The 27,184-nt window shown below is 41.2% G+C and overlaps 1 protein-coding gene across 2 annotated transcripts; it reads left to right on the top strand.

Moving 5' to 3' along the window:
* The first annotated feature begins 1,872 nt into the window (after window positions 1-1,872).
* IL27RA (interleukin 27 receptor subunit alpha) lies at window positions 1,873-23,977 on the top strand. 2 transcript variants are annotated; one of them, XM_034434411.3, is made up of 15 exons: window positions 1,873-2,232; window positions 4,407-4,528; window positions 7,381-7,528; window positions 8,358-8,524; window positions 9,266-9,420; window positions 9,821-9,974; window positions 10,376-10,455; window positions 12,290-12,485; window positions 13,288-13,488; window positions 14,409-14,510; window positions 16,737-16,901; window positions 18,862-18,990; window positions 20,243-20,333; window positions 20,462-20,576; window positions 23,028-23,977. In XM_034434411.3, the coding sequence occupies exons 2-15, from the start codon at window positions 4,462-4,464 to the stop codon at window positions 23,259-23,261; spliced, it is 2,004 nt and encodes a 667-aa protein (XP_034290302.2). In that variant the 5' UTR covers window positions 1,873-2,232; window positions 4,407-4,461; the 3' UTR covers window positions 23,262-23,977. The 2 variants fall into 2 exon arrangements, with proteins under 2 accessions (XP_034290302.2, XP_087744727.1); XM_087888601.1 differs by lacking the exon at window positions 7,381-7,528 and having other exon boundaries at window positions 2,066-2,232.
* The last annotated feature ends 3,207 nt before the right edge of the window (window positions 23,978-27,184 follow it).

Raw genomic sequence — 27,184 nt, 5'->3', positions numbered from 1 at the left:
GCAGTCTGCTGCGCATGTGCAGAAGCAACGATCCCATTGCAAACCAGTAGTAAAGGTAAGTAGAACCCACCCCTGAATAGAACAATGTGGGATAGACAGTACCACCACCAGATGGTTTCACAATTAACTGACCAACCACACAGTGTGTAGTCTTCAATCTATGTGGAGGGAAGCATGTAGTGAGGTACCTCAAGGTTCTGTCTTAGGCCCAGTACTCTTCAACATCTTCATAAATGACCTAGATGAGGGGGATAGAAGGGGAACTAATCAAATGTGCAAACGACACCAAGATGGGAGAATTGCTAACATTTAGCAAGATAGATTCAAGATTCAGAAGAATCTTGATAAACTTGAGTATTGGGCCCTATCCAATGCAATGTAGTTCAGTAGTGAGAAAAGTAAGGTCCTGCGCTTAGGCAGAAAAACCAAATGCAGAGTTGTAGAATAGGCGGTACCTAGCTCAACAGTAGTAACTCTGAGAGGGGTCTACGGTAGGTGTCCTGGTGGACCACCACTTAAGTATCAGTCAGCAGTGTGCTACAGCTGCCAAAAAGGCCAATAAGATCTAGGCTGTATCCACAGAAGCATCAAGATCCTGAGAAGCAATAGAACTGCTTTATACTGCACTAGTGAGGCTACACATGGAATATGGTGTTCAGTTCTGGTCACCATGATACAAAAAAAATGCTGAGACCCCAGAAAGAGTATAGAGAAGAGCAAGAGAGATGACAAGGGGTCTGGAGGCCAAATCATATGATAAACAGTTAAGGGAATTAGGTATAACAAAGAGAAGGGTTAGGTGAGATATAATTGTCTTTCCGTGCTTGAGGGGCTGAGTGTCACAGAGAAGAGGGGGTCAACTTTTTCTCCAAAACAGGACAAGAAGCAATAGGCCGAAGTTCATCAGAGGGAGATCCAACCTGAAATTATGAAGGAATTTCCTGACAGAATAATTAATCAATGGCAGAGCTTGCTTCCTGGAGTTGTGGGTGTTTCATTACTGGAAGTTTTCAAGAAGAGATTGGGCAATCATTTGTTCAGGATGGTATTAGGTCTTGTGCCCTGGGCAGGGGTTTGTGACCAGAATACTTCCAGGGTCCCTTACAACCTTATGATTCTATGATTCAAGTCACATATATCAAACTTTGTGTGTGTGAGGTGGAAGACTAGAGAACTAACAACTAAAGCTAACAGACAACGAGTTGTCCTTCCAATAACATTTTTCCCCAGTTAAAAATGGGAGACCCAGTTCATTCTTGCAACCAAATGGAGAAAAATAAGCAGGGACAGTAACGCATGCATAAATGTAGCGGATATACTCCTATGCAAGATCCTTATTGATGCATCCAAATATCGGGAGGAATTGATTTAATTGCAGCGAATAGACATAAATATATCTCCCACCTCTATTGAGATATCAAGAACAGAGCACTGAATCCGGCTAACACAGGGCAGGCCGTTTATTTCTTACATCAGATCACCATCTCATGCCTCCAAAGCTGGAAGTTATGGCAACTAATAAAGGGGAGAGGAAGAGCGACGGAATCTGCATCCAGTCACCGGAGAGTAACTTTGAATAGCGTGTGACAAAGGAGGGTCGGGGACGGGTCCCGGCGAGTATTGGCCCTTATTTTCTTCGTGTAGCAGCTGTTAGCCGGTTATATTTGCTTAATGACAAAAGCAATATTATTGCTGGGACGGGGTGAAGTCGGTCTGCCCTCGAAAGGCGTCGCCTCCGGTTGCTCTAATGATCTGTCTTGCGGTCTCCGGCATCCCGAGCCTAAAGTCCCAGAGCGTGAGTCATCCCGCCGCCTGTGCGGCTTCTCGTCAGCCGTCCCAGTTCCTCTTTTTACGCCGGTCTCGCGTTCCTCCTTTTCGGTCTTTGGGAAGCGTGCAGGGTGAAGGCAGGCAGCTTCCTCTTTCGTCTCAACCCTGGGTGATCAACAAGATCTGCATCAGAAGAGGAAATGGAAATCACCTGAGAGCCGTGGGCTCCTCTTTCGGAAGCAGCGGGCGCCCCTCTACACCCTCCCTCCCCTCCCCTCCCTCCCCGCGTCGCTGGGCCGAGGGCGGAGCAAGCGCGGCGCGCGGCGTTCACGGTCAGGGACCGACGTGGGTAGCTTCACATGCCTCGCACGGCTCTCTCCGGAAAGAGTTGAGTCAAGCCGCGACTGTTTTTTCTTTGCGGTGCTGGGAACCATTCGGGATGGGGAGCGCTGGCAGCTGATGGTGGTAAGTGAGCCAACGGGGGGTGGGGGTGGGGGTGGGCGGGAGCTCCTTCTCCCTTGGAGGAGAACTTGCTTGGGATTTTCTGCATGCTCTGAGTGGGAGCGAGGTCCCAGTTTTTCCGCTTTCTCTCGGGTCTTCCCAAGCAATTGGGAACTTTCCTTGTGCGAATCTTTTCCGCTTAAAGTCAGCTTCCGATGAATGGCTTCAAGGAAAGGGACTGTTTGGAGTTACTAAGTGCAAGTGGGAGAGAGAGCCAGAGAGCAGAAACCTCTAGGAAACCCCAGTATTGTCACACGCGGAATGGGGTGATGACAACGGAGCGGGGGGGGAGAGTTTCATTGTGGGACCTCCTCTCTGTATTCGTATATTGTATAATTTATGCGATCTCCGGTCCGGACGTTGATTTCTCTAGCTGGAAGGCATTTATAGCAATTAGCGATTAGCACGCAGCATTGGAGCCAGATGAACTGAGGGTTGTAGCGCTGCCTCAGGATATCCGTAGAGGCTGCTTCGAATGTACACAAAGGCAATAGGGAAGATCGCGCTATTCCTTCAGAAGAAAGTAAATCCGCAGATGTTACATCCGCCAATTGTCTGCCTTGCCTGTCTGCTAGGAGAGATCCTCAAGTCAGTTTGATTTGAACTGTTCTGGAAAAGTCTACATCCCATCCCGAAACAGATTCCTGGCATTCTTTTTCCCGTTCTTTCTTTTATTAGCCTTGTAAGTTGCCCTGTGATTTCTAGGCATTTCATACATAAGGAATACATCCTATCAACCAGTTTCTCAAATCCAGATCTAGATTATGTTCCCATCCTATTCAAGAAAGTATTGAAGACCTGACTATTCTCCCAGGCTATGGGGCAGATTGATGGGTTGAGCCCCTTTTGAATGGTGGTTTTGTTTATGTCTTTGGGTGGCTTATGAACTCCTTTCATTACTTTTTCAGCCTGGTTAGAAGTTGGGTAATCTCTAAATTGATTAAATAAATAAAATATTTTATCTGCATTGTAGTAGCAGTGCAAAGACTCTATAAAGTGCTTCATGCAACATGCTTAAATTATAAATCAGTTTAAAAATGACTGGTTTACCTAATATGGTGAAAAGAACTACAGCTTAACATTATGTGAATAAGGCAGATACTATAGTGTCTGAACATAACCACAGTCAGAGAAATGGCCTGGGGAAACTTCATGTATCTACTCCATACGTAACTAACTAATGCACAGCTGCTTTCCCTATATTTTCCTGAATAATCCAGTGTGTTGGGTTAATATTTCACATTATTTGCTTTGATTGACTTAGTTCAGGGGTCTGCAACCTTAAACACTCAAAGAGCCATTTGGACCCGTTTCCCACAGAAAAGAAAACATTGGGAGCCACAAAACCCTACCCGTGCCTGACTATTTCTTGAGCGGCCACAAAATTATTTAATGTTTTTAAACTGCTTTTAAATTTTATATGTTATGTTTTACCATGGCTGTTCACCGCCCTGAGTCCTGTTGGAGAAGGGTGGTATACAAATTAAATAAATAAATAATAAAATAAAAGTAGCATATGTAGTTGAATTAAACATTCCGTTTTCTTCTGAAACTTTTCTTTTCTTGGATTTATCCATGGTTGGCCTACCAGGGGTTGAAAAGCTCAATAAATCGCATGCTGGCGAGTGTCGCACATTGGCATTTGTAACACATACTTTGAGCGACAGGGAGCTGCAGCAGAGGGGTGAAAGAGCCACATGCGGCTCCAGAGCTGCAGGTTGCTGACCTCTGACTTAGTTGGATTCACAAACTGCTATTAAGATTTGTAAACCAATCTAATGTATAAATTTAGTCTATTGAAATTTATTCAAATAGCTGTAGAATGGATAAAATGGTGAGCCCACTGAGTTTATTAGAGTTTTATAATAAGAGTTTTCACCCAGCATGCGTGAAATTCTAGGGAACCATTCTTATTTCCCCCACTGCTTATCTTTTGAACAATATACGGTAGCTTTTCAATCCTTGTAGCATATTGCCAACAATGAGCTTCACAATAGTTTTCCAAACCTTCCTTCCTTCCCAACTTATTTTCCCAACCTTTACTCAACCCTCAAACTCTTTGGGTTTGAAAATGTTTTATTTTCTGCTCTGTTAATTTAATAACTTCAAGATGGAATAATTTTCTTTTAATGTTGCAGAGGCTGAGCATTTCTCCAGGTGCTTCTCCATCATATCACTAATTGAGTTGGCATCATGAGAAACAGATGGAATGTTGCAGGGTTGCTACTTCTAGTCTTCAAGATCTCGGGGCTGAAAAACGGTAAAAGGGAAATTGCTTTGCTTCAATAGCTGTGTTTCCAAAAAACCTCATGCATGCTCTTGAAGAAAGACAATATTCTTGGCTGTTAACTACAGTTAATGAACATGTGTGCTGAACCATTTTTAACTTTTGTGTACTTCTTTTTAACTGAGGGTTTAAGCCATATCCCATTTTGGATCTCTTTAACTTAGGCACCATGTCTCAGATCTGGGATCTGAGACTGCAGCCATTTAGGGCTCCAATGGTAAGAGAATTCAGTTACTTGCGATTAGGGATCTTGATGGATTTGTGGAGCTGTATCTTTAGCTCTCTGTCTGCTAAGGAGAAGCAATCAGGCCAGACATGGTTGCATAACTTCAAGAAAACAACAAGGAGGAGGAGGAGTGTGTATGTCAAATGTGTGTAGACCTGCACTTAGTGGTGACGGCTGCTGTCGTTGGTGTCACCTTCTTGTCCCTTTTGCTCTGTAAAACCCACACAGGAAATCTTTCAAGAGCCCAGAACAGGCCTTCAAAGTAGTAGTGAAGCAGGGGAAACATTTTCAATACATTGACCTTTATCTTGCTTTCTCATTGAGTGATGGCAGAACTATATTGAGGGTTCATGTTTGGAATAACTGGAAAAGATAACCTCGGGAATAAAGTCTTATGTCTTAGGGTTGAAAGTCCGGGAAAGGACATTTGGTCTGTTGATAATTGGAAAAAAGTAGAGAAGGCAGGGATTAGCAAAGGGTATGTTCTAACTATATTCATCCAACTTCAGTTTGCTCTGAACGTGTTCTAAATGTTCTTTAAATGAACACATTATTTTTCATTTTCAGTAATACCCTGAAAGGGATTGAACAATAACCTTGACCTCTAGAGGCCTCCCTCCTTCTGACAACTAAAAATTGGTAGCAAAATTTCATAATTTTTCAGAATTTGAATGTAGACAACACATTTGCATTATATTTAAATAGGTTTAGTGCTATTCTTAAAAAGAGGGAACACAAATTCTGGTCCCATCCTTTGTGATGTGCTGCAGCAATTCCTCTCCTGATAGTAAATATGGCATACAGCCTTAAATGTTTATACCTTGATATCTTCCTGTGATGGTAGTTTATAAGTGTGCATATGATGAGCTGCTTCTACTGTTTGTACTGATTGTCCTAATTAATCCCATTTGCAGTTCTTGACTCTGTAATCCCTTCATCTATTTTGAATGATCATAATCATAATCCTAGTACTTGGATGACAAATAACACACATGAACATTCATTAAGTTTAAAATTGATGTTTCTATGTAACAAAACAGATAAAAGATAACAGGGACTCTCAGCAATTTGGGGTCATTTAGGTGTATTGTTCATTGCAAGATCCCATCAGATGCAAACACAGCTCAATTGTGTTTAGAACATTCAATCCGTATAGATTCATTATCTTTGGATCACTCTATATGGTAGATGTATGCAGCATAGGTATGCTCACTTTTGCTACAGCAGTGGAAATTTATCAGGTGAGAGTAGGTCTTAATTCAACCAGATCTTTAGCTTTCTCAGCTGTGTGCACAATTTCTTTCCTGGGGTAGCCCAAAAATGCCAACTTGTTCTGACAGTAGGTCTACTTAGCCACTTATTCTCAAATGAGAATAGGGAGGGCACTTGTTCCTCCTATGTTTTCATTATAGGCATGTTGGATTCTTTTTTCTTATGTCTTTGATTATAAATAGTGCTATAAATAAATAGTGAACTTTTTTATTTGCTGCTGTTGGAGTGTCACCAGGGAGATTCCTGGAGACATCCGACCATTGGCCCTCAGTTGCTAGTGGCTAATTGGTAAAATGATTTCCAGGACAGGCAGCTGTTGAAGCAATAGCAGGTCAGGATTGAACTCCATACTGTTTCCAACCTATTGCATCCACTTCTGGGATCTTTTCTCCCAAGTCTGTCTTCTAGCTATGTTAGGATTGCAAGATACTCTCCAGGAATTTTTCAAGTTGTCGTCCTAATACAAAGATCAGACTTAGGGAAAGTTTGGTTAGGAGGATTCTGAAAATTATAGTTTTAATATCCTATACAGTAACTATATTCACACTATGCAATATGCTCACCTCAGTTAACTTGAATTAAGGTTTTCCCATGGTGCTAGGCAACATGTTCCCATATTCATCTGTTGGATATTAATTTGTTCAGACTAATATCTATACTTTGCCAATCAGTTGCATGGGAAGCAGATCATGTAAATGAACAACTAGAGGAGGTTGTCCTCGACATACAAAATACATAGTCATGCCCAATTTACTACCTTTTTTTGCCACAGTTAAGTGAATCACTGCAGGTGTTAAGTGATTCACACAGTTGTTAAGTGAATCCAGCTTCCCTCGTTGACTTGGCTTGTCAGAAGCCGACTGGAAAGGTCACCAATACAGTAGTAATCTTATGATCCTGGGATACTGCAACCATCATAAATACATGATGGTTGCCAAGCGCCCAAATTTTGATCATGTCATCATGGGGATGCTGTGACAGTCGTGTGATAAACGGTCATAAGTCACTTTTTTCAGTGCCTCTGTAACACTGAATGGTCACTCAATGAACTGTTGTAAGTCAAGGACTACCTGTACTAACCTCTCTGTGCTGTTTATTGCCCTGCCATCAGGACAAATCTAGTTCTTGAGTAATCACCATCTCAAGGTTTGGTCTGTTTGATTTTGTAATTTGAGGCCAACAATTTGTACATATCTTGCAAAATTGTTTCAATGAAAAAATAATGTAAAACGTGTAACTTCCATGCAGTTATAATCCCTTCCTATGAAACCTGTCTTCAACCGCTATAATTTGGAATGCTGATTTGTGATTTTTGCTCTGTTTGCAGGTAATCCAGAAGCCACTATGGGTCTACAGTGTTTACAACCATTTCTCAGCAACTTTGTGAACTGCAGCTGGTTGCCCTGGGAATCTCAAAATGCTAACACCACCTATGTCCTTCACTATCAGAGCCTAAAATTGGGCAAAGTGCTGCTGTTAGTGAGCCTTTATATTGATTTATAGTACAAATAGCCAAATTAATAAGCCATTGTCTTTTTCAACCAGAGCCTCCTGTGTTGGCCAGTGTAATCTATTGGCTAAATGACTTTATTTAGGAAGTATAGGGAATTGCAGAGAGTAAAAGAATAACCTATTAGGATTTTATAGTGAATGAATGAAGGTTTTGGTCTAGAAGGGCCAATATTGGAGAAGTGTGGGATATTAAGAAAAAATAATGCAAGAATTATCTTTGTCAGTTGATCTGAGTGGACTGGGAGTTCTGAACAGAGGTTTTTAGAAGGGCACATAGGAGCTACCATCATAAATAGCAAGTGTCAGAAGTCTTTTCATTAAAGCCAAGACACACTGGAGAATGTAAGAACCTTGAATACGAAATTTAAATTGTTTGTAGATGTTTAGTGCACAGAAAAGAAGGAAGAATCCTTTCTAAATCATGATTGTGCTTTAAAAGCTTGTGTTTAATATTTAGCTGGTTTAGGTTTTCTTTCTTTAAAAATTAAAAGTTCCATGTAGAATCATTTCTGACACCAGGCAAAATCTGCAGTTTTGCAATGATTAAAAGGCAGAAATGTTTGGAAGTCAAGAAGAATAATTTAAAAAGGGCTTAGAGGGGACTAGGCAAACAGTTCTGTGGTTATCTATTTGGTGTTCATTATTATAATAAAATGCCTTTGTGCCTATTTGCAAGTCTTGAAATATGCCTGCTTGGGCAGGATAGCTGGATGGATAAGGAATAGCAAATGTTTAGTTTCCATTTATATAAACTACTATTAGATATATCTGTGCATCCTTATTTTTCTGAAGATCCCTTAACCAGGTGTATTCCGTGGTAGCCCAGATGGGACAGAACTGGCTGGTTATTGAACGAAGGAACCTGACACATGGAGACAAATACAGTGTCTGGATGGAAGTTCGCAGTGTAGATGGGATTGCTCTCTCCAAGAAATTAAACTTCAGCCTGGACGAAATAGGTTAGAGAAACTAAATTAGAGAGCCGGAATGCTTTGAGAATTAATCTGGGCAAACAATTTTTGCTTCAAAAAAGTGCCTTGCTTTTCTTGCTTATTTGTGCAGGCCAAGTGTTGGCCCCTTTGGCTATTGCCATTCTTCTCATCAGTATTGACACTGATGCTCATGCTTATCTCTGCAGTCCCCTCAGGTCAGTCAGTTGGTCTATAGGTTAACATTTTAAATTGTTTACCTTCTGAGGAACTGCATGGGGCATTTCAGATAGTAGACCTCTGTTTAACTGTGGAAGCTCAAGACTGGGTCCCAACCATAAGAAGGATTGGATTTACAATAGGACAGATACCTTAGTCTACAGATATCTTGACTAACTTCACACATTTTGAAAAGCTATGACACACTTGGCTTGCTTGTGAGTTTAGAGTAATGTGAAAACCTGGTCAGTTATGGCTTATTCAATAAACCATTGAGATGATGAGAGAGCCATGCCTCTCTTATGCATTGTGCTAAACCAAGGTTTTGGTTTGTTGAATATGCCAAAATAGCCCTATCCACATCACTAATCCACCATCCATAATTTCAATGAAACTCTGCTCAATGCACACTGCTCAATGAAAAATAAACCAGCCATATTTTGGTTTAGTGCAAAGTGTGTGTGTAGATCAATGCTTTTATCACTAGGTATGGCAGTCAGGAGTAAAGCTGAGTGATGCGGCATATGATTAAGCTCTTCCCTCATTTTTCAGTGAAGCCCTGTCCTCCTGAACTGGATCATGTGGAACTGGATTCCACTGAAGCCATAGTGACATGGAAGAACCCTCGCTGGTCTGAATTGCATAGTGACCAACCTCTCACTTATGCTATTCGATATAAGGCATCTATAGACCATGAATGGACCTATGTGAGTCTCTCTTGCATTTGTGACCTGTTTTGTATATGTATTGCTTTTCTTTCCCATTGTATCAGTTGTGATTTCCTGTTGAATATCCATTCCATTGAACTACAGCTGGCTTTGTCTAGGATTTCAACCAACTGAAGGCAGTTTCCTGGAGGCCCGTCCCAAATTCTTGCTCTAGCTATTATATGTTAATTTATGTCCCAGTAGTAAACATGATATGGATCTGTGTCCAGCATGCTCTCCTGTTCTCATTATGTAATATTAGACTTGCTACAATTCTGGTGGAAATTTAGATGGAGGGTTTTTGAAATTTTTGTTTTGACTTGGATCACTTTGAGTGACCTTGCAAAATGGATGGATAGAATGTTAATATCATTACAATGTGAGTATGTTCCATTCCCAGCTGCAGGAGACTCATCTAGACCAAGGGAACCATGAATTCTGTGACCTGAAACCATTCACCTGCTATGAGGTGCAGGTACGGTGCATGCCAGAAAATAAAAAAGACTTTTGGAGTGAATGGAGTTCTTCCAAACCCTTCTGTACCTTTGAGGCTGGTAGGTACAGCTGTGGACGAAGCAGAAATCCATGCAATCAAAACAGATTCAGTGGCACCTCAGCAGAAATCTGGTTGCTGTATACTTTTTCAAACACTTGTTCGTTGCATTCACACAATGGATTTTGAGACAAATAAATATACAACTAAAATATATAATTTTGAGATAAGTATTATCTACTGTAGATTTCCAATTTTCTGTTCAGTCTATTGGGTTGATATTCATTGCCTACGAACAACTAGATCTGCATCCTTATATTTATTGGGATTTTTTTTTTTCATTTGTAACCATGTTATGCAAAGTGTTCTGTTTTCAGTTGTTTCGTACTTGTATTATTTGGGGGAAGACCTAATTGGTTGGCTAATCTTAATAATTACTTGGCTCTTTTCTGATTCCTTTAGCTCCTTTAGGTCAAGTTGATGTGTGGCAAAAAGAGTGTGTTTCTGACTGCCAGAATGAAAGCCGCTTGTTGCTGTGGAAGGTGAGCTGGATCCTGTTTCTTATCATATAGAATTTGTTCTCTGTGGGGTTATAGGGCAAGGCAGGGTTTTTAGAGCCAGATGAGAATTTGGGTAGAAGAATTTTGAGGCAAAGCATGAATGACCCAAAGGGGTGAAAATACAATAGTTTAAAGAAACCAAATCTCTACAAGGATGACATCAATGACTGGACTAAAGCCAATTTAGCCAAGGAAGAAAGATAAACATCTTTTCTCATTTTGACTAGAGATACAAGAAAGAATTTGGAAAAGAAAAACAATTGTAAAACAAAAAGGAAGTCTATTTAGATACTTAATATTTAGATAGTAAGATATTAAGATATTAATATTTAGATACAAAAAGGAAGTCTATTTAGATACTTTAATGTTTGTAAAAACTGAAACTGTTCTATATGGGTAGAATATATCTTTGCTGCAAATTTGAAAGTAGTTAGACTTTAATACATGAAAAGAAATGCTTCAAATGCTTCAAATCTATTAACTGTCAGGAGCTGTCAAATAAGAACAAGATAAATGTGCTTAGGATTCAATTCTAATAAAACAGACAGAATGATGATTCAGTAATAAGCTTAGCAATTGTGGTTTTCAAAATATACTTTCCATAGACTTGAATCTAATTTAGCCCAAAATGTGCATCCCAGGATACCAGATTTCATTTGAGAAGTGCAAACCAAAAGTTAGTACTAATAATCCCAAATTGACTTGAACATTCTGTAAAATATATGGGGAAGAAATAACAGTAGTACAATCTTGTCCTGGAACATCTATGATAACTTCCATATTATCAGGCTAGCATTTAATCTGGAGCTGAATGTTTCTCAAGCCTGTGCCTGCTTTCAAATTCCCTGCAGTATAAAACCAGTCAACTTGGTTCTACTTTGAAAATATTTTTTTTTCATTGTAACGGTCAATATGCCCATGAGCAGCTGCTACCTTTTCTTCTTCCACTGGCAGTGAATTTTAAAAAAAAATCCCTCAAACAGTATGCAGTAAGTCTCATCCCCAGTTTTTTTCCCCTCCCTTCAGTAAAATTAAGTTACAAAAGACTAGAAATTCAATATAAGTAGACAGCTAATCAAAGTGTTTATCAACTGGAACATTTTCTGGACTGACCTGCGAATTGCCCTCGTGCATAAATTTCTTTTCTCATTTCTTCCCCCCCAAAGCATCTACTGGGTGACACTAGCAAAAACCAGGTCTCTTTTACAACTCCTGCCTGGCCAGTTACTTCTGCTTTGTATCCTCTCCCTCCTTGGGGGCAGCTGGACTTCCCTGGGGCCCACATGTATCTCTTCTCACCTGAGAGAGATACAAGTGGTCAGGGTGAGGAAGGAGGAAGTAGAGAGTGAAAAAAAGTCACTCCTTTTTTTTTTCCTTGCTTGGTCCTTTTAGTGAAAAACGTTGAAGCACCTCAGGATGTCTTTTCAGCCTTTCTTGGTAAAATGTCTTTCACTTGATAGCTTCCTGCTTTTTGGAAGAAACGAGGAAGAAGTTCATATTTTATACATGTTTTCTTAACATCATTTTCTTGCCAAATCAAGTGCAGACAGTTATTTGTTAAGTTTTAATTTTTGTACTGTCATGCCTCTTCTCAATGGTACAGAGTCTTCTGTTGATCCAGTTTTGACTGGAATTGCTTATGACCAGTACCTGTGGTATGTCTGGTTCAGGAGAAGCAGGACAGCACAAGTGACTATGAATTGGGTTACTTCAGCCCAGTTTCCCTCCCTTCTCCCCTTCCTTCCTTCCTTCCTTCCCTCCCTCCCTCCCACCTTTTTCTTCACTCTGCTGAGGAATTCTGCTTCCCTTCTCACAGGCACTGGATCCAGAAGCAGCCCAGGGAAAGATCCTTGATTATGAAGTTATCTTCCAGGACCACAACAAAACACTTCACAGAATAAATTACAATTGCTGTCAGACTTTGATCCCTATCACTGCACAGTACATCTCAATAGCAGCCCGCAACTCTGTTAAGAAGACACTCTGGGCCAATCTCAGCTTGGAGAAAACAGGTGCACCTCCATATTACACTACAGGATTGAAACAGTTCTTTCTTGCCCTACTTCCTGCCTTTCTCAACTGATTCTTGAAGAAAAAAATAGCTGTTGGCTTCCCTTCCCTTCCCTTCCCTCAAAAAATATTCATTCCTGTTACCCTTTCTGTACTCCACCTTAAGAAAAGATCCTGATTTTGTATCAGGCAGTCAACCATTTTGATTCTCTAAATTTAGAAATGAAATTCCCAGCTACATAACATCATCTAGTATACCTGGGCGAACCTCTAAATAAATAAGAAGTCCTGGTTATATTTGGATGAGAAATCAGAAGAAAATCTGAGGGCGTGGTAAGACTGGAAATTCTCAAAATGTTACGCAGAAATGACTTTCGTATTGCTGCCAAGAAAACCACACAGATGTGTTAATGAGGTCATCAAGGGTTCAAACTTTGTGAAATCAAGTAGCATTTTTTTAGAGCTCAGGTGAGTTCCTCAGACAAACTGAACAACTTGAGAAGGACCTGTCAACATGGTGACATTCCTTCAAGTCAAGCTTGAGGCCTGGTGATGACATGGAAATCTCTGTGCAGTTTTCTTGACAACTGAGTAGTTTGCCATGACCTGTTTCTAAGGTTTGGGGGTTTCTTTTCAACTAATAGACTCCTATTCAACTACTAACAAGGTCCAACCATGTTTATCTGAGATTGGCTGAGATCCAAGATTTGCAATTAATGGGATTATTTTATGGCTATGTGTGGATAATAGCCAGAGCTCTGGGCAATCTCCTGCATAATGATGAGCTGTCTTTCCTTTTCGTAGAGCTCCCAGGCCCTGAGGAGATGACAGTGGTGGCATTAGAAGGTTTGGGTTTCAACGTGACATGGAAGCCCAGCATCGACTCTCAATGGGTTCAGCCTCAGGAATACGTGGTGGAGTGGAGAAAAGAGATTGATGATGGTGCAGGAGAATTGCTAAACTGGACTCGCACACTTGGAAGCAGTACCAGCGTCCTATTGAGAGGTGAGATGTTTTATCTCATCTGCAGTAATATTATTTATTATGTAAACAACAGCTTTGGGAATTCCTCAGTAGCTTTAGAACTCTGGAAAATAGGAGGAAATGTAATACATACTCTTTTTTCTCTCTGTGTGTGTTTGTGGCTGCCTCTTCCACTACCACTGACTGAAATTATGATCTCTGCAGCTGCTATTTTCATCCCCCCCTCAAAAAAAAAGCCTCATTTTGTTCCAGTGGAAGCTTCCTTGGAAGCAGCAGCTATGAAGCAGCATGTGAGGTGGTAGGAAAGGGAGAGGTCTATAGCATTAGAGCTCCGCCTTCTCCAGGCTACTCGAGTTTTGACAGAAGCATATAAATTGCTTCTTATATAATGAAAACCATGAAATTATGCTGTTTGAATGCATGAACTTTATCTAGTTTGTCCTTCCATTTCTGCTAAGTAAACTGAGTAGAAGGGAATTGGGACCTTCTGGGACACGAGTGAATTTCGTCTGTTGAAAAAAGGGAGTGGGTGTCCTCTGGAAAAAGAGGTGCTGAAAGTTTTCCACCACTTCCTGGAGTCCCATGTTCTGTTTTGATTTCCTGCAGAAACAGGTTAAAGCAGACCCAGGTGACTTTTAGCTTTCACAGCTTTATATCTGTCTTCTGGATTGAGTACTGAAGACTGAGCACCAAGACAAAAGCTGGTTGGCCATTGCCACTCGCTAAGGTTTATACAGCAAATCAATAAATAAAAGAATAACAGAGTTAGATGGGACCTGGGAGATCTTCTGGTCCAACTCCCTGCTCAGGCAGGAAACCCCATACCATTTCAGCCAAATGGTCGTCCAATCTCTTCTTAAAAGCTTCCAGCGTTGGAACACCCAAAACTTCCGGCGGCAGGTTGTTAGTTTCCTAAACCTTGTTTTTTTCTTCCACTTTAGCCAACTTCAGTTCAAAGGTACCATACCTTGTGCGTGTGTATGGTCTGTATGCTCATGGGAGAACTGCCTCAGACTCTGTACGCGCCTACTTCAAAGAAGAAGGTAATCCCCAGGGTGCACAGGAGGGAGTGTGGTTACCAGTGGAGCCAGAATTTCCCCTTTGATCTTTAGAGATTTCAGGTGAATTTTCCTCCCTGCATTCTTGTAACTTTCAGTACCACAGCCACCTCTGCCCTGCTGAGGTTGGGTGTTGATTAGCATCGCTCTTTGAGCCAGAATTGATGATCTTTGCTACTCTAAAAAAACAAGCTGAAGTATGAAGCGCCATCTTTAATTAATTTAGTACAGCTAACTCCAGCAGCAAAGGAAATTTGCACGCAACAATAAACTTTATAACTGAATTCAAACACTCTGCTGATCTGTATAGAAAACAAGCTATGGTTTGTTAGGTAAGCCAAAAGTGATTGGGTTCATGCTTTATTGTTATTTACATGTCACTTCTCATTTATGCCTTTCCTGAAGTAGCTTACAACAGTAGTGTGAAAACAGTGCTGTAAATAAAATCTGTTTAAAAAACCAGTTTCGGTTGGAGTTAATGGCTGCGGCTGCTTAGTATAAAAAGATGTGTTTTTAGAGAGGACTGGAGACATGCAAGTGTGGCCCTTTTATACTCTATAGATCAGGTTGTTCTACCAGATCCGTGCCACAAAAGCAGAGGGCCACCTCCAAATGACAGGAAACAGCAGGCAGAAAACCACAGCCTATCAAGGCGTCTCTTAAAGTGACGGCTTTTCTGCAGAGCTGATAGAAAGATACTGCTTTTCATTTTTTCAGCTAAGTAAGTCACAGTCTTAGAACAAATTTATTTAGGTTTCTTTCTTTAGCTTTTTTTTGCCCAAGAGAAAATACCCTCCAAGGTCATTGGAAAGGAGGGGTTGGGGGAGAGGAGGTGTATTTAAAAAGTTAAGATGGCAGCCGTGTCTATGTGATTGATGTGCTGCTCCTTTGTATGTGCGTGAACAATGTTGATACAGGTACAAAAGAGCTGGGGCTTCACTTATCTAAAATAGAGAACTTAGGCACTGAGAGACTTAAGGCTAGACAGTTGGTTCGGGTAGTCCTTGACGTATAACCAATTGCTTAGTGACAATTCAAATTTGTGACAGATGTCTCCAGAGCTTCTTACGACCTGATTTCAAAATTCTAATTGCTTCCCCTCCTGCAGTCTCATGATTGCATTTTGGGTGCTTAGCAAACAGCTGCTGCCAGGCAAGGGAGGGTGCAAACAAATTACCAGAGTAACTTGCAACGTTCCCTGGCATCTTCCACTGATTTTGCTTGTGGGAAGCCAGCAGGGAAGGTTGCAAATGGTGATCGCATAACTGTAAGGCACCGTAAGGCACCTCATAAGAGTGAACCGGTTGCCAAGTGCCCAGAACTTCAGGGACCGATTGTAAATTTCCTTTTTCAGCACTGTCATAACTTCAAATAGTCACTGAACAAGTGGTCATTAAGCAAGGACTACCTATTTTAAGGTGCTTCAGCTGTTGCACAATCATTTAAAGAATTTGGTCTTCATTTCCTCTCAGAAGACCATCGCTTCCAGGGTTTGCCTATCTCCTGGAGGGAGGCTGTTCTATGTCTACCATAGTGGAAAAACGTTATTTTTTCATGTGAACTAGGAATTTTGGAAAAGAAGGCTGTATCTATTATATAGAACTGTGATGCCGAACCTATGGCATGCATGCCACAGCTGGCACACAGAGCCCTCTCGGCAGTCACGCAAGCCATCGCCCAGCTCAGCTCCACCGTGCATGCATGCACGTCTCCCGCCAACCAGCTGATTTTTGGCTCTCTGCTGTGCATGTGCTGGGGGCGGGGTGCATGCAGGACACACACGTGCATGCACGGGGGGTCATGGGCGGGTGGTCACATGTGCATGTGGGGGGGGGGGAGCGCAGGGGGTGCAGCACACACCCCTGTGGCCATTTTTGGTTCCAGGAGGTGACAGGGAGGCCTGCTAGGCCCAAAACGGGGCAGGGGGTTGTGCGTGCATGCATGGAGGGGGCAGGGGCCACACGCACATGCACGGGGGAGCGCGGAGGAGTTGTGTGCACATGCACAGGGGGCAAGGCATGGGGGGGTGTCACGTGCTCGTGCTGATGATGTCCTTTGGACCTATTGGCCTATGGAACATGACTTTTGGTATATCTTCTGTAGTGTGGTAGGTAATGCAATGTGTCCTTGTTACAGTATGGAGATGAACTGTAAGCTTTGCTCGTATACCGATCTGGTTCACAGCCTCTAATTCCTCCTTTGCTTTTCCAGTACCATCAGCTGGCCCTGAAGGACTGCAAGACAGAAGACTTTCGTCCACTGCCACTTCCATCTCTTGGAAGGAGATTCCCTTGGCAGACCGCAATGGACATATCATACACTATACACTTTACCTGAAACATCTCCATCCAGACATCCTTATGGTTCACGCACCCAGTAAGTGAGATTCTAAATCAGCCTAAACATAATTGAGGAGGAAGGCATGGGTCCTCCTAAAATTACCTCTTAATTACAATCCTCTGCATCAGCTCTCTCCTCTGGTGTCCTCCAGATGGTTGGATTATTCCCTTCAGTCCCATATTAAATGGAGATAATTCATTACTTCTCAAGGGCATTGGTTTGACACTAGGTGATATCTACAGGTTTTCTCTGGAAAGATCACTTAGGGAAGATGTACGAATCCAGAAATTTGTTGTAAAACTTTTGGGGAACAAATAGTCATAACAAGACATACCATATTTATCTACTCTTTTTATATAACAAAGTGGGGGGAGTCTGGTTCTTTAAGTAAAAAGCATATGTGAGTGGATATGTTCCTCTTTGTTTGGCTCGTCCTTTGTAGCCTAAAGTATCTCTGGAAACTTAGGAGCAAAATCCCTTATATGAGATATAAAAAGGTATGAGAAGGAGTGGTTTTTTTGACTCTGCTGCCCATCTTTTATGTGGAAATCAAACCCAAATTCCTCCATTAGATCCCCAAAATTACAAATTTGTATTTGCAGATTTCCAGTTGATACAATCCATACAGGTAGTCCTCAATTTATGGCTATTTGTTCAGCAATCTTTCAAACAAATGGTGGTTATGACTGGTCCTTGGAGTTCCTGCTACCCCAGCAATCTGCAATCCCATGATTACAATCTGGGAATTTGGCTACAGATCATACTTAGTTGCTGTTGCAGTTGCAGCATACCTCAGTTGCAGGATCACTATTTGCGACCTTCCCTAATGGCTTCTCCAGAAAGTCAATAGGGAACCAGCAGGGTAGGTCGCAAGTCACTGAGATAAGTCTCCCTCATCCACACACTCTTTCCCAGGCCTTCTGTGCTTGTGCCACACCAGCCATTCCTGCACTCCTGCATACCCTCCATGGCCCTTGTGCCTCCTTTAGACCTTCATTCATCCTTGCATATCCTCCCTGGCTCTTACTGTGCCCCCTTCACACTCCTGCACACCCTTAGCACACCCTCCCTGGCCCTCAATGGGCCTCTCTTGCACACCCTTGCCATATCTTTCTCCTGCCCTTGTATATTACTTCACATCCCAACTCTTTCTGTTCCCCTCTTGCACTCTGGCACACCCACCCACACACAGACACACATCCTCCCTGAGCCTTGCCGCATCTCCCTTGCACCTTTACACACACCTTTGCACTCTCCTCCATCCAGCAGCAGCTACCTATATTTATTTATATTTCATGTTTTTAAAGTGCCCATCTTCGTTGGAGAGGGTTTCTGGGCAGCGTACAATATATTATAACTGATAAATAATATATATATATATAACCTAACATTAAAATTAACTTACTGGCCTGCTGGTAAATCAACTGGGGCTTGCAACTTCCCTCTGGCTTCCCCACTGACTTGGTTGTAGGAAACTTGCAGGAAGTTGCCTCACCTAACTACCATGGGTTTCAGTTAACAATAGCAGCCAGGTCTTCAGGGATTACCATCCCTAACCAGTGCGGTTGCCATTATGACCACATTGCTTAGCGATGGAAATTCCAGTTCCATTTGCCATCCTATGTTGATGGCTACCTGTACATTTCAGTGTATGGCAACATAAAAAAACAATAAGAGTCAACACACATTTGTGAGGGTGAAGCATGCAGAGGTCTTGATTTCCTTATGCCTTATATTAAATGTGCATTGTAAGGCATTCTTTTCCAAAAGCTAAGACATCACTTTGGGAAAGATATAAGGGATTCCCTCTTTCTGTCTGTAAAGTGTAAACACAGTGTATTCTGTTCTTGTCTGGCATAAATCTACTAGTTAAGCTAGAGAGGGTTCTGCAGTGTTTTTGAAAGTTATCCTCCACCAGTGAACTATGGACTATGGGTCCTGATTACCATCTGCCCAGGATATATACATATATATTGTTTTTTGTTTTACCTTACAGTTAGTGCTACGGAAAGAAATTACACTGTTTCAGATCTGGAGCCAGGAGCAACCTACCAAGTCTGGATGACTGGCTCTACATCAGCTGGAGAAGGTGTGGCTAGTGCCATGCATCACTTCAGTACATCAGGTAGGAGGGACTAGTAGAAGCCTTGTTCCTTAAACCACTGGTATATTAACAGGAGATAAGTATAGGAGCAAGAAAGCTCGTGCTAAAACTAGCTGTGAAATCAATCACCTTAGCACAATTACGCTAAAGATTTTGGTACCTTGATACCGTTTTGCTATTAATTGCAGGTCTTCAAACTACAACCGCTTGTTTAGTGACTCTTCAAAGTTGTGAGGGCACTGAATAAATGCCATGATTGGTTCTTGTTGTTTCAGCAGTCCCAGCATCTCTGTGGTCACATGATGGCAATTTGGGTGCTTGGCAACCACTTCACACTTATGATCAATTGCAGCATCCTGTGATCACATGTTCGCTATATGCAACCTTTCCTGCGGGTTCCCCAGAAAGTCAGTGGGGAAGCTGGCAGGAAAGTTTGTAAGTCAGTGGGGCAAGTCTCCACCTTCCTCCAGCCCCTTTTGCACTGTGCCAGCCACTCTATGCGCTCTAGTACACCTTCCCCAACTTGTGCTGCACTCCAGTGCACTCAACCTATACCACTCCCTCTACCATTCCACACCCTCGTTTAGGTGATTTCAGCAGTATAAACAAACAATTCTGGATTCTTTCCATGTTGCAGTCACGTAAGGTCTTTGTTCAATGATGACAATGGAGATTGCTGGGATTGTGTTGCTAAGTGATGCAGACACATGGCATTGTACTTCATGACTGCTTCACTTGGGGGTGTTTTTTGAAACCCTGAAATTGTGATAAGAGATTCCAGGCCCAATTATTGTTGTTATATGTGGACTACCTGTATCTACATACTTCTGGAATGGATCATAAACATTGCAGCTCCAGATTTGCATTAGATTACAATTCCCATCATTCACAAGTGTGACTGCATACTTTTAATGTATCATCGTCACCTGTAAGAACTGAGTCACCTTTTTTTGAAGTATTCCTTTTATTTTGTCCCATTAGAGCCAAGATTGCTCAGTTCTCCTTGTGGAAAAAATTAAAAGTAGTTCATACTTTTATGGTATTGGGGTAGCAGGGACTGAGCATGGTGAGTGAATGACAAGTTAGAGTTATTTACAATAGATGTTTTAATATTCTTGTAGTAGTTTATATTTTTTCAGAGGATGTTTTAAAGTTGATGTTTTTATCTTGGAACCATGGAACTTGTGAATTTTGGCATGAGATGGAATAGAGTTGGCAATGTATACATTTGATACAATAGTAAATGACAGTGTTGTCCTTAAATCTCTTGCAGTTTTTCATTGGCAGAACATTTTGATAGTTTTCTTACCTGTGGTGATCCTGCTTGTAATGGGTTCCATTATTGTGCTGTTGAAATATAGAAGGTAAGTGATGGAAGCAGAGATGCAGGCATACCATCTGTATGGATGGCTAACCTAAATTCTTTTACTGGTTGCCTAAATTATTATTTAAATACCATGCAAAGTGACCTCTGACATCTCTTGTTTTGTAGGCTAGTGGGCCTCTGCCAAAAGGTCCTGCCTCGGTGGTGTTGGGAGAAAATTCCAGATCCAAAACACAGTGGGATTGCTGTGGAGATGAATGAAGAGAGCACTGCACCAACCATGGTAAGAAGCAATTTAAAAAACTGCATGAGTTAAGTGCATTTGCAGGGGGTACAAAAGAGGAAGTACTGTATTGTCTTCTTTTTATTTTTTTTTATTTTTATTGAAATATATAATAATACAATTTAACAATTTTCAGTTTAGCGGTGTTCATAAATATATACAGATTATATACATGGTGTTCCTTAATTACTTAATTGTTATTGATATTTGCACCCTTTCTTATTCTATCTTTTACTTTTTTCTTCCATCCACTTATACCACATTTCCCACACTGTGTAATATTCCGAGTTCTCTTTTTCATTTATCACATATGTTAACTTATTCATCTCGGCGCATTCTAATATTTTTCTAATTACATATTCTTCTGGTGGTAGCCCTTTCTCTTTCCAATACTGTGCATATATTATTCTAGCAGCTGTAATGACATGCATAATTAGGTACCTCTTTTTTTCTCATATGCCCTTTTCAGTATTCTCAGGAGAAAAGTTTCGGGTTCTAAATCAATATTTTCCTCTATTATTTCTTGAGTCCATCTTTGAATCATTTTCCAGAATTTCGTCGCTTTGAGGCATGTCCACCACATATGATAGAAAGTGCCTTGACGGTGACTGCATTTCCAACAGTTTGGGCTCGTGTTAGGGTAAATTTTTGCAATCCTAGTAGGGGCTAGATGCCACCTATGTAGCATCGTATATTGGTTTTCCTTATACACTACTGCCCTTGTCAATTTAAGGTTACTGTTCCAGATTGTTTCCCATTCATTTAGATTTATACTGTGTCCAATATTTTTAGCCCATGCAATCATTTGGTCTTTAACTACTCTTTTACCCTATCACATTCAAGCAAATAATATAATTTGGCTAATAGTTTATTTTCAGTTCCCATCCATATCGTGTCAAATCAATTAGCCCGTTTCTATACCAAACTCCTCCTTGTCTTTTTTGTATCGGGACTGTATTGTCTTCTACTGAGGTCTTGGAGATTCATCTGCTTCTCTTTCTAAAGATGGTTCTAATAAGAACTAAAGCTAAAACCTTAAACTAAAGTTTGCAGATTGAGGTTGTTTAAGTAGTAATTGGATGGACATAAAGTCCACACTAACTACCATATTTTTTGCACTATAAGATGCTCTGGACCATAATGCACCTAGCTTTTGGGGAGGAAAACAAAAAAAATTGCCTCCCAGCAATTTGCCTCTTTACAGCAAACAGCAAACAGCCTGGTCAGTTTCAACACAGCCTGATTTAGCATGAGCAGCTGATTGGCGGTTGGATCGGCCTCCCAGAATACTGCTGATCAGCTGTTCCAGGCTGCGGGGATCGCCGCCATCCATTGCCGCCTCCGCATCCCATTTTTGGCCTCCGCACACCCCATCTTTTGCCCTTGTGCGGCCTGTTTTCGGCCTCTGCACAGCCCATTTTTAGCCTCTGTGTCCCATTTTTGGTCTGTTCCAGGTGATAGGGATCACCGCCGCTGAGGCTGAGGCGGTGATGGGTGGTGGTGGCAATGAGTGGCGATGATGGGTGGCGATGGGTGGTGATGGGCAGCCATGATCCCCGCAAGGAGGCAAATTGCTGGCAGGAGGCCGAGCTTTCAGCAAAATTTGCTCTATAAGATGCACAGACATTTCCACCCACTTTTTTTGGGGGGGGTGCATCTTACAGACCAAAAAATACGATACTTTGTGCATTTGACCAAGGCATTACTTTATGTACATTTTAAAATTGTATTCCATTCATCTTCTGTGTGGATTACTGTCGATGGCTGGTCAAAGCAGAATAGCATGCCTGTACATTGGACTAAAGATATTTGGTATTCTTGTCTTTTTTCTCTCTCTTTATTTGCCATATTTCTGAACTTCAACACTGATTTATAGCTACACTTCGAAAATGTGCTTACAGCTGAGTCTGCAAATGTATTCTCAGAATTGGAAACTTTTCTTAAAGATGTAAGAGCATCAATCTCTAACCTCAGTCCCTTCAGATTTGCATTAGACTATAATTCCCATCATTCACAAATGTGACAAAATTTGAGAGTGTTGGAAATTGGAGTTCAGCACATCTGAAGGGAACCAAATTGAGGAAAGATGTTGCAAAGAACAGGCTAAAGATTCCCCTTTCCCATAGATAGGATAGATCCATAGCTTGTTAGTGGGGGGGGGAGGTTGCTTATCCTAGCAGAAATGGTGGAAAAACATGTTTCCTTCATCCAGTATTTCTGCCATTTATTGAGGACTCTCAAAAGGGTTGTTCCAAAAGTGGGCTGCTTTGAAAACTATGCCAAGTTTGATAAAATTAAGGAGCTTGGAAATCTGAAAAATGGGAGTCAAATATTTAAGGTTAGAGGCTATGTTTTGACATCCTGAATGGGCTTTGCTGTTCCCTTACAGTAGGTTCACTTGCTGAGTTTGAGTTAGGGCTCCTTATGATTTTGCTGCATTTTTTTTTTCAGGAGGCCCTGACCAAGTGTTCGACCCAGTTTCCAGAAATTATGGACATTGTAGATATATCAGAAGAAATCCCTGAGCCTTCTCCTTCTCCTTCTCCACCACTACCAAGATCAACTGCCATGGCGATTTCTGGTTATGAAAAACGGTTTCTTCCTACTCAAGAGGAAATCCTGAATTGGATTGAGCAGGAAAGAAACAATTCTCCTTTTTCCGGACTAAAAGAAAGGGAGACATGATCTTTGGGTGTCATATGCTCAGCTGCTACTTCTGATCCAGCTGCAGATGCAACTTCTCTTGGAAGGAACATTCCTTGGGTTCTTCAAAAGGTCCTACTGTGCCTTTGGATCAAATGACTGAAATGTCTCTTAACATCATTTGATCTGCTTAAAACAAACAGGGCAATGAATTTAAGCCAGAGACTGCAGTGACCTGATCCAATCTCCAGGGTCTTCAAGATTCTCCTGGTGAGAGTCTTCTGATATCACTTCTGATCTTCAGCAAATCTCCAGAATATGGAGTTGGTACTTGTGTTGGATGATGGATCCTTTCTTCAAAGATGCCCAAATCAGACTTTCCCCCCCAGGTGCTAGAAACAAGGTCTTTGTGACTATAGCCTAGCAGCTGTGAAATTCCCAGGCTGGAACTGAGGAAACCTACTTTTTTTTTACTTTATACCAAGAAGGCCTGTAAAACTTTACTTTTTAAAGGGTAGGGTGATTCCCATCACCCAGGAGTTATAAACCATTTCAGTATAGTGGCTGAGGTGCTGGATTAACCACTGGGAGGCCATGAGTTCTGGTCCTCCTTAGGCTGGGTGATCAATCATTCTCTCTCAGTGCAAGCCAGTTTACAGGGAAAATAAAAATAAACTTTAGGTGTGCACCTAAGGTGTACATTTTGAATTGACCAAAAATGAAGATAAAAAAATTAATAAATATTTGTAATATTTGTATTTTGTAGTTCATAAATGTTTGTTTTAAAAAGTAGCAGCACATGCTCCTAAAGGATACATTGGTTTTAAGAAGCCCAATGCAGAAGCTATCTCGTGCGCACAGTTGTTTCCTTTGTACAGATGTTGTCTTGAGTGTTTTTCCATCATTCATTTTTCAACTTTTCGATCATTGCAGTGTTAACGTCCATCTTCTTTTCCTGGCCATAGCAGCAAATCAAATACTGGAAAGCCATGCTTCTTCAAAGGAATTTTGTGGGCTGAAACGTCATCTTATGAAAGATCTTACTTTGTATCAAGAAGTACAAAGTAAGATGTATATGGTACAAAGTTGATGTATATCAACCGTGGAGTCTATGTGGAGCAGGAGTGGTTACAGCCCCACCATTTAGTTGGCAGGCGCATAGTTTGTTCTTTATGATTTCGTAAGGACATAGAGGCTTGCTAGATCAGATAGGTATCTCAACAAGACCAGTAAATTACAGATAGTAAGAAGCATGGAAACACTAATCTCCAATTCTTCTACAAGAATAGAGATCAGAGAGAGTCCTCCTTGGCTATCATGATTGGTAGATGAATATCCACATATCCATTCAAGTGCGCTGAACTGATCTTATTTCTAAAGCAAAATAATATCACCAGTCATCCCATTTTTTGAAACTCAAAGAGTGTATCATGGATAACCCAGGAAACAAACAAGGGATCATAGAACAAATAGACTCAGCATTCTCTCTTGAGGCACACAAACATCAAGGATCAGATTATCATACTTCACATTACTTCACATTAGTCACAGCTAATTAGTCCACAGCTCTGGAGAAGGCTTTAATGCTGGGAAAACTGGAAAGAAAGAGAAGAGGATAACCAGCAACAAGGTGGATGGACTCAGTTATAGTGGTGATGGGTGCACCTTTAGAACACCTGAAGGATCATTTTGGGGACAAATCCTCCTGGGAAAAATTATACCTGATCACTAAGAGTTGACACCCACATAATAACACATTATAATTCTCTAACACCAAGAGGTTTAAACTGTAAGGGGTGGGTTTACATCAAACAAAAATCAAACACATAACGTTATGGTTTAATGTGATGTGTGAACCCAGGTTTTATTTCAGCAGTCATTCCTATTTTGCCATGCTCAGATAATCCCTGCATTTTTCTCTCATTATTTTTGTAAGAACTAGCAGAGGTCTGGCTGAACACTATCTGCAAGTGGATACAATTTTACTTTGGTGTTTTTCTCTTTATGAAGACTCACTTCTGTCTCCTTTGTAATCAATCTAATCTAAGAAAAACATGTAACAATTGTGAATTTTCCAGTATAGAGCTGTAATTTTGAACAGCATCTCCCTCTAGGGCAGTGCTGGCTGGGGGATTTTGGGAGTTGAAGTCCACCCATCTTCAAGCTACCAAGGTTGAGAAACACTGCTCTAGGGTGCTAGTAGGCCACAGACTATAGTAGAAAAGACAGTGAGAGAAGGTTCTTGAGTAGCTAATGAGGAGGGAGAGAGTAAAATGGGATGCCCTCTTTAAAATTGGTCAAATCACAAGGTTTAGCGATACAAGAACTTCAATCAACCAATCAGAATAGAGCTGGCAGGGGCCTTGGAGGTCTTCTCGTCCAGCCTTCTGTTCGAGCAGGAGACCCTATACCAGAGGTGGGTTTCAGCAGGTTCTGACCAGTTCTGGAGAACCGGTAGCGGAAATTTTGAGTAGTTTGGAGAACCGGTAGTAAAAATTGTGACTGGCCCCGCCCCCATCTATTCTATGCCTCCCAAGTCCCAGCTGATCGGAAGGAAATGGGGATTTTGCAGTAACCTTCCCCTGCCACACCCACCACACCACGCCCACCAAGCCACACCCACAGAACCAGTAGTAAACAATTTGAAACTCACCACTGCCCTATACCATTTCAGACAAGTGACTGTCCAAAAGAACAGTCACTTATCTGAAATAGTAGAAGAACTTACAGAAAAACAAGTTATAAGGCAAGATGTCTGAGTAAGATATATCAGTACTGAAAAAGGCAAGCAATCATTTATTGCTGCTTACACCCAGGCATATTTCCATGCATCCTTTAAATATTTATTCTTTAAGCAAGAGTTTGGTAGCACTAACCAACGTTTTAAATGGTAGCAATATTTCCCTTGTCACCACTAGGAGGCAGGACAGTTCTAATATTTTGGATATTTTTTGGAAGTTGGTTATTTCCTAAAGGTTTTGTTGTTTCTTATAGTCTTCACTTTCAAGTTTATCTCATGGGTTCCATTCAGCATACTAAGATTATTCACTTGGCCTGCTTTTAAGATATAGACTTCTAGATGAGATTTACTGTTAAGATGAAGTGGCACTAAACTTATACCCGATCCCCAGAAGAGTGGTAAATCTTCATTTCCAACCAGCTAACAGAGGTTGGCTGTCTGCATTGCATTTCATTTCAGCCTACATCTCTGGTGCTTACTGGCTGCTTATCCCAAAGGTGCTTTTTCAGGAAGCAGCTGGGCTTTCTTGTTTTTTCTTTGAAGACATTTCGCTTCTCATCCAAGAAGCCTCTTCAGTTCTGACAGGATAGTGGGGAATGGAAGGATTTATATTCCTTGCAGACAGCTGGTTATTTGCATCCTTTTAGAGGGTCCTTGAAGCACTTTGAGGTTTATCTGTGTCCTCAGGGTCACCTGAGTAGCGCTCCTGGTTCCTGTAGTCTGCAATTTTTCTCTGGAAATCCATTCCTACTCCCACACCATTCAAAGGGTTACAGACCCCTCGCATCCTGGACACAAATTGTTTCAACTCCTACCCTCAAAGCGATGCTACAGAGCACTGCACACCAGAACAACTAGACAAAAGAACAGTTTTTTCTCGAATGCCATCATTCTGCTAAACAAATAATTCCCTCAACACTGTCAAACTATTCACTTAGTTTGCATTGCTATTACTATTAATCTTCTCATCATTCCTATCACCCATCTCCTCCCACTTATGACTGTATGACTGTAACTTGTTGCTGTATCCTTACGATTTATATTGATTGTTTCCTAGTATGATTTGATTGCTTATTTGTACCCTATGACTATCATTAAGTGTTGTAGTTTATGATTCTTAACAAATGTATCTTTTATTTTATGTACACTGAGAGCATATGCACCAAAGACAAATTCCTTGTGTGTCAAGGAATACACTTTGCCAATAAAGAATTCTATTCTATTC

The sequence above is a fragment of the Pantherophis guttatus genome, chromosome 2 (assembly GCF_059756535.1).
Source record: "Pantherophis guttatus breed Tessera chromosome 2, ASM5975653v1, whole genome shotgun sequence".
NCBI lineage: Eukaryota > Metazoa > Chordata > Lepidosauria > Squamata > Colubridae > Pantherophis > Pantherophis guttatus.
This window is presented reverse-complemented; position numbering and strand designations above follow the sequence as displayed.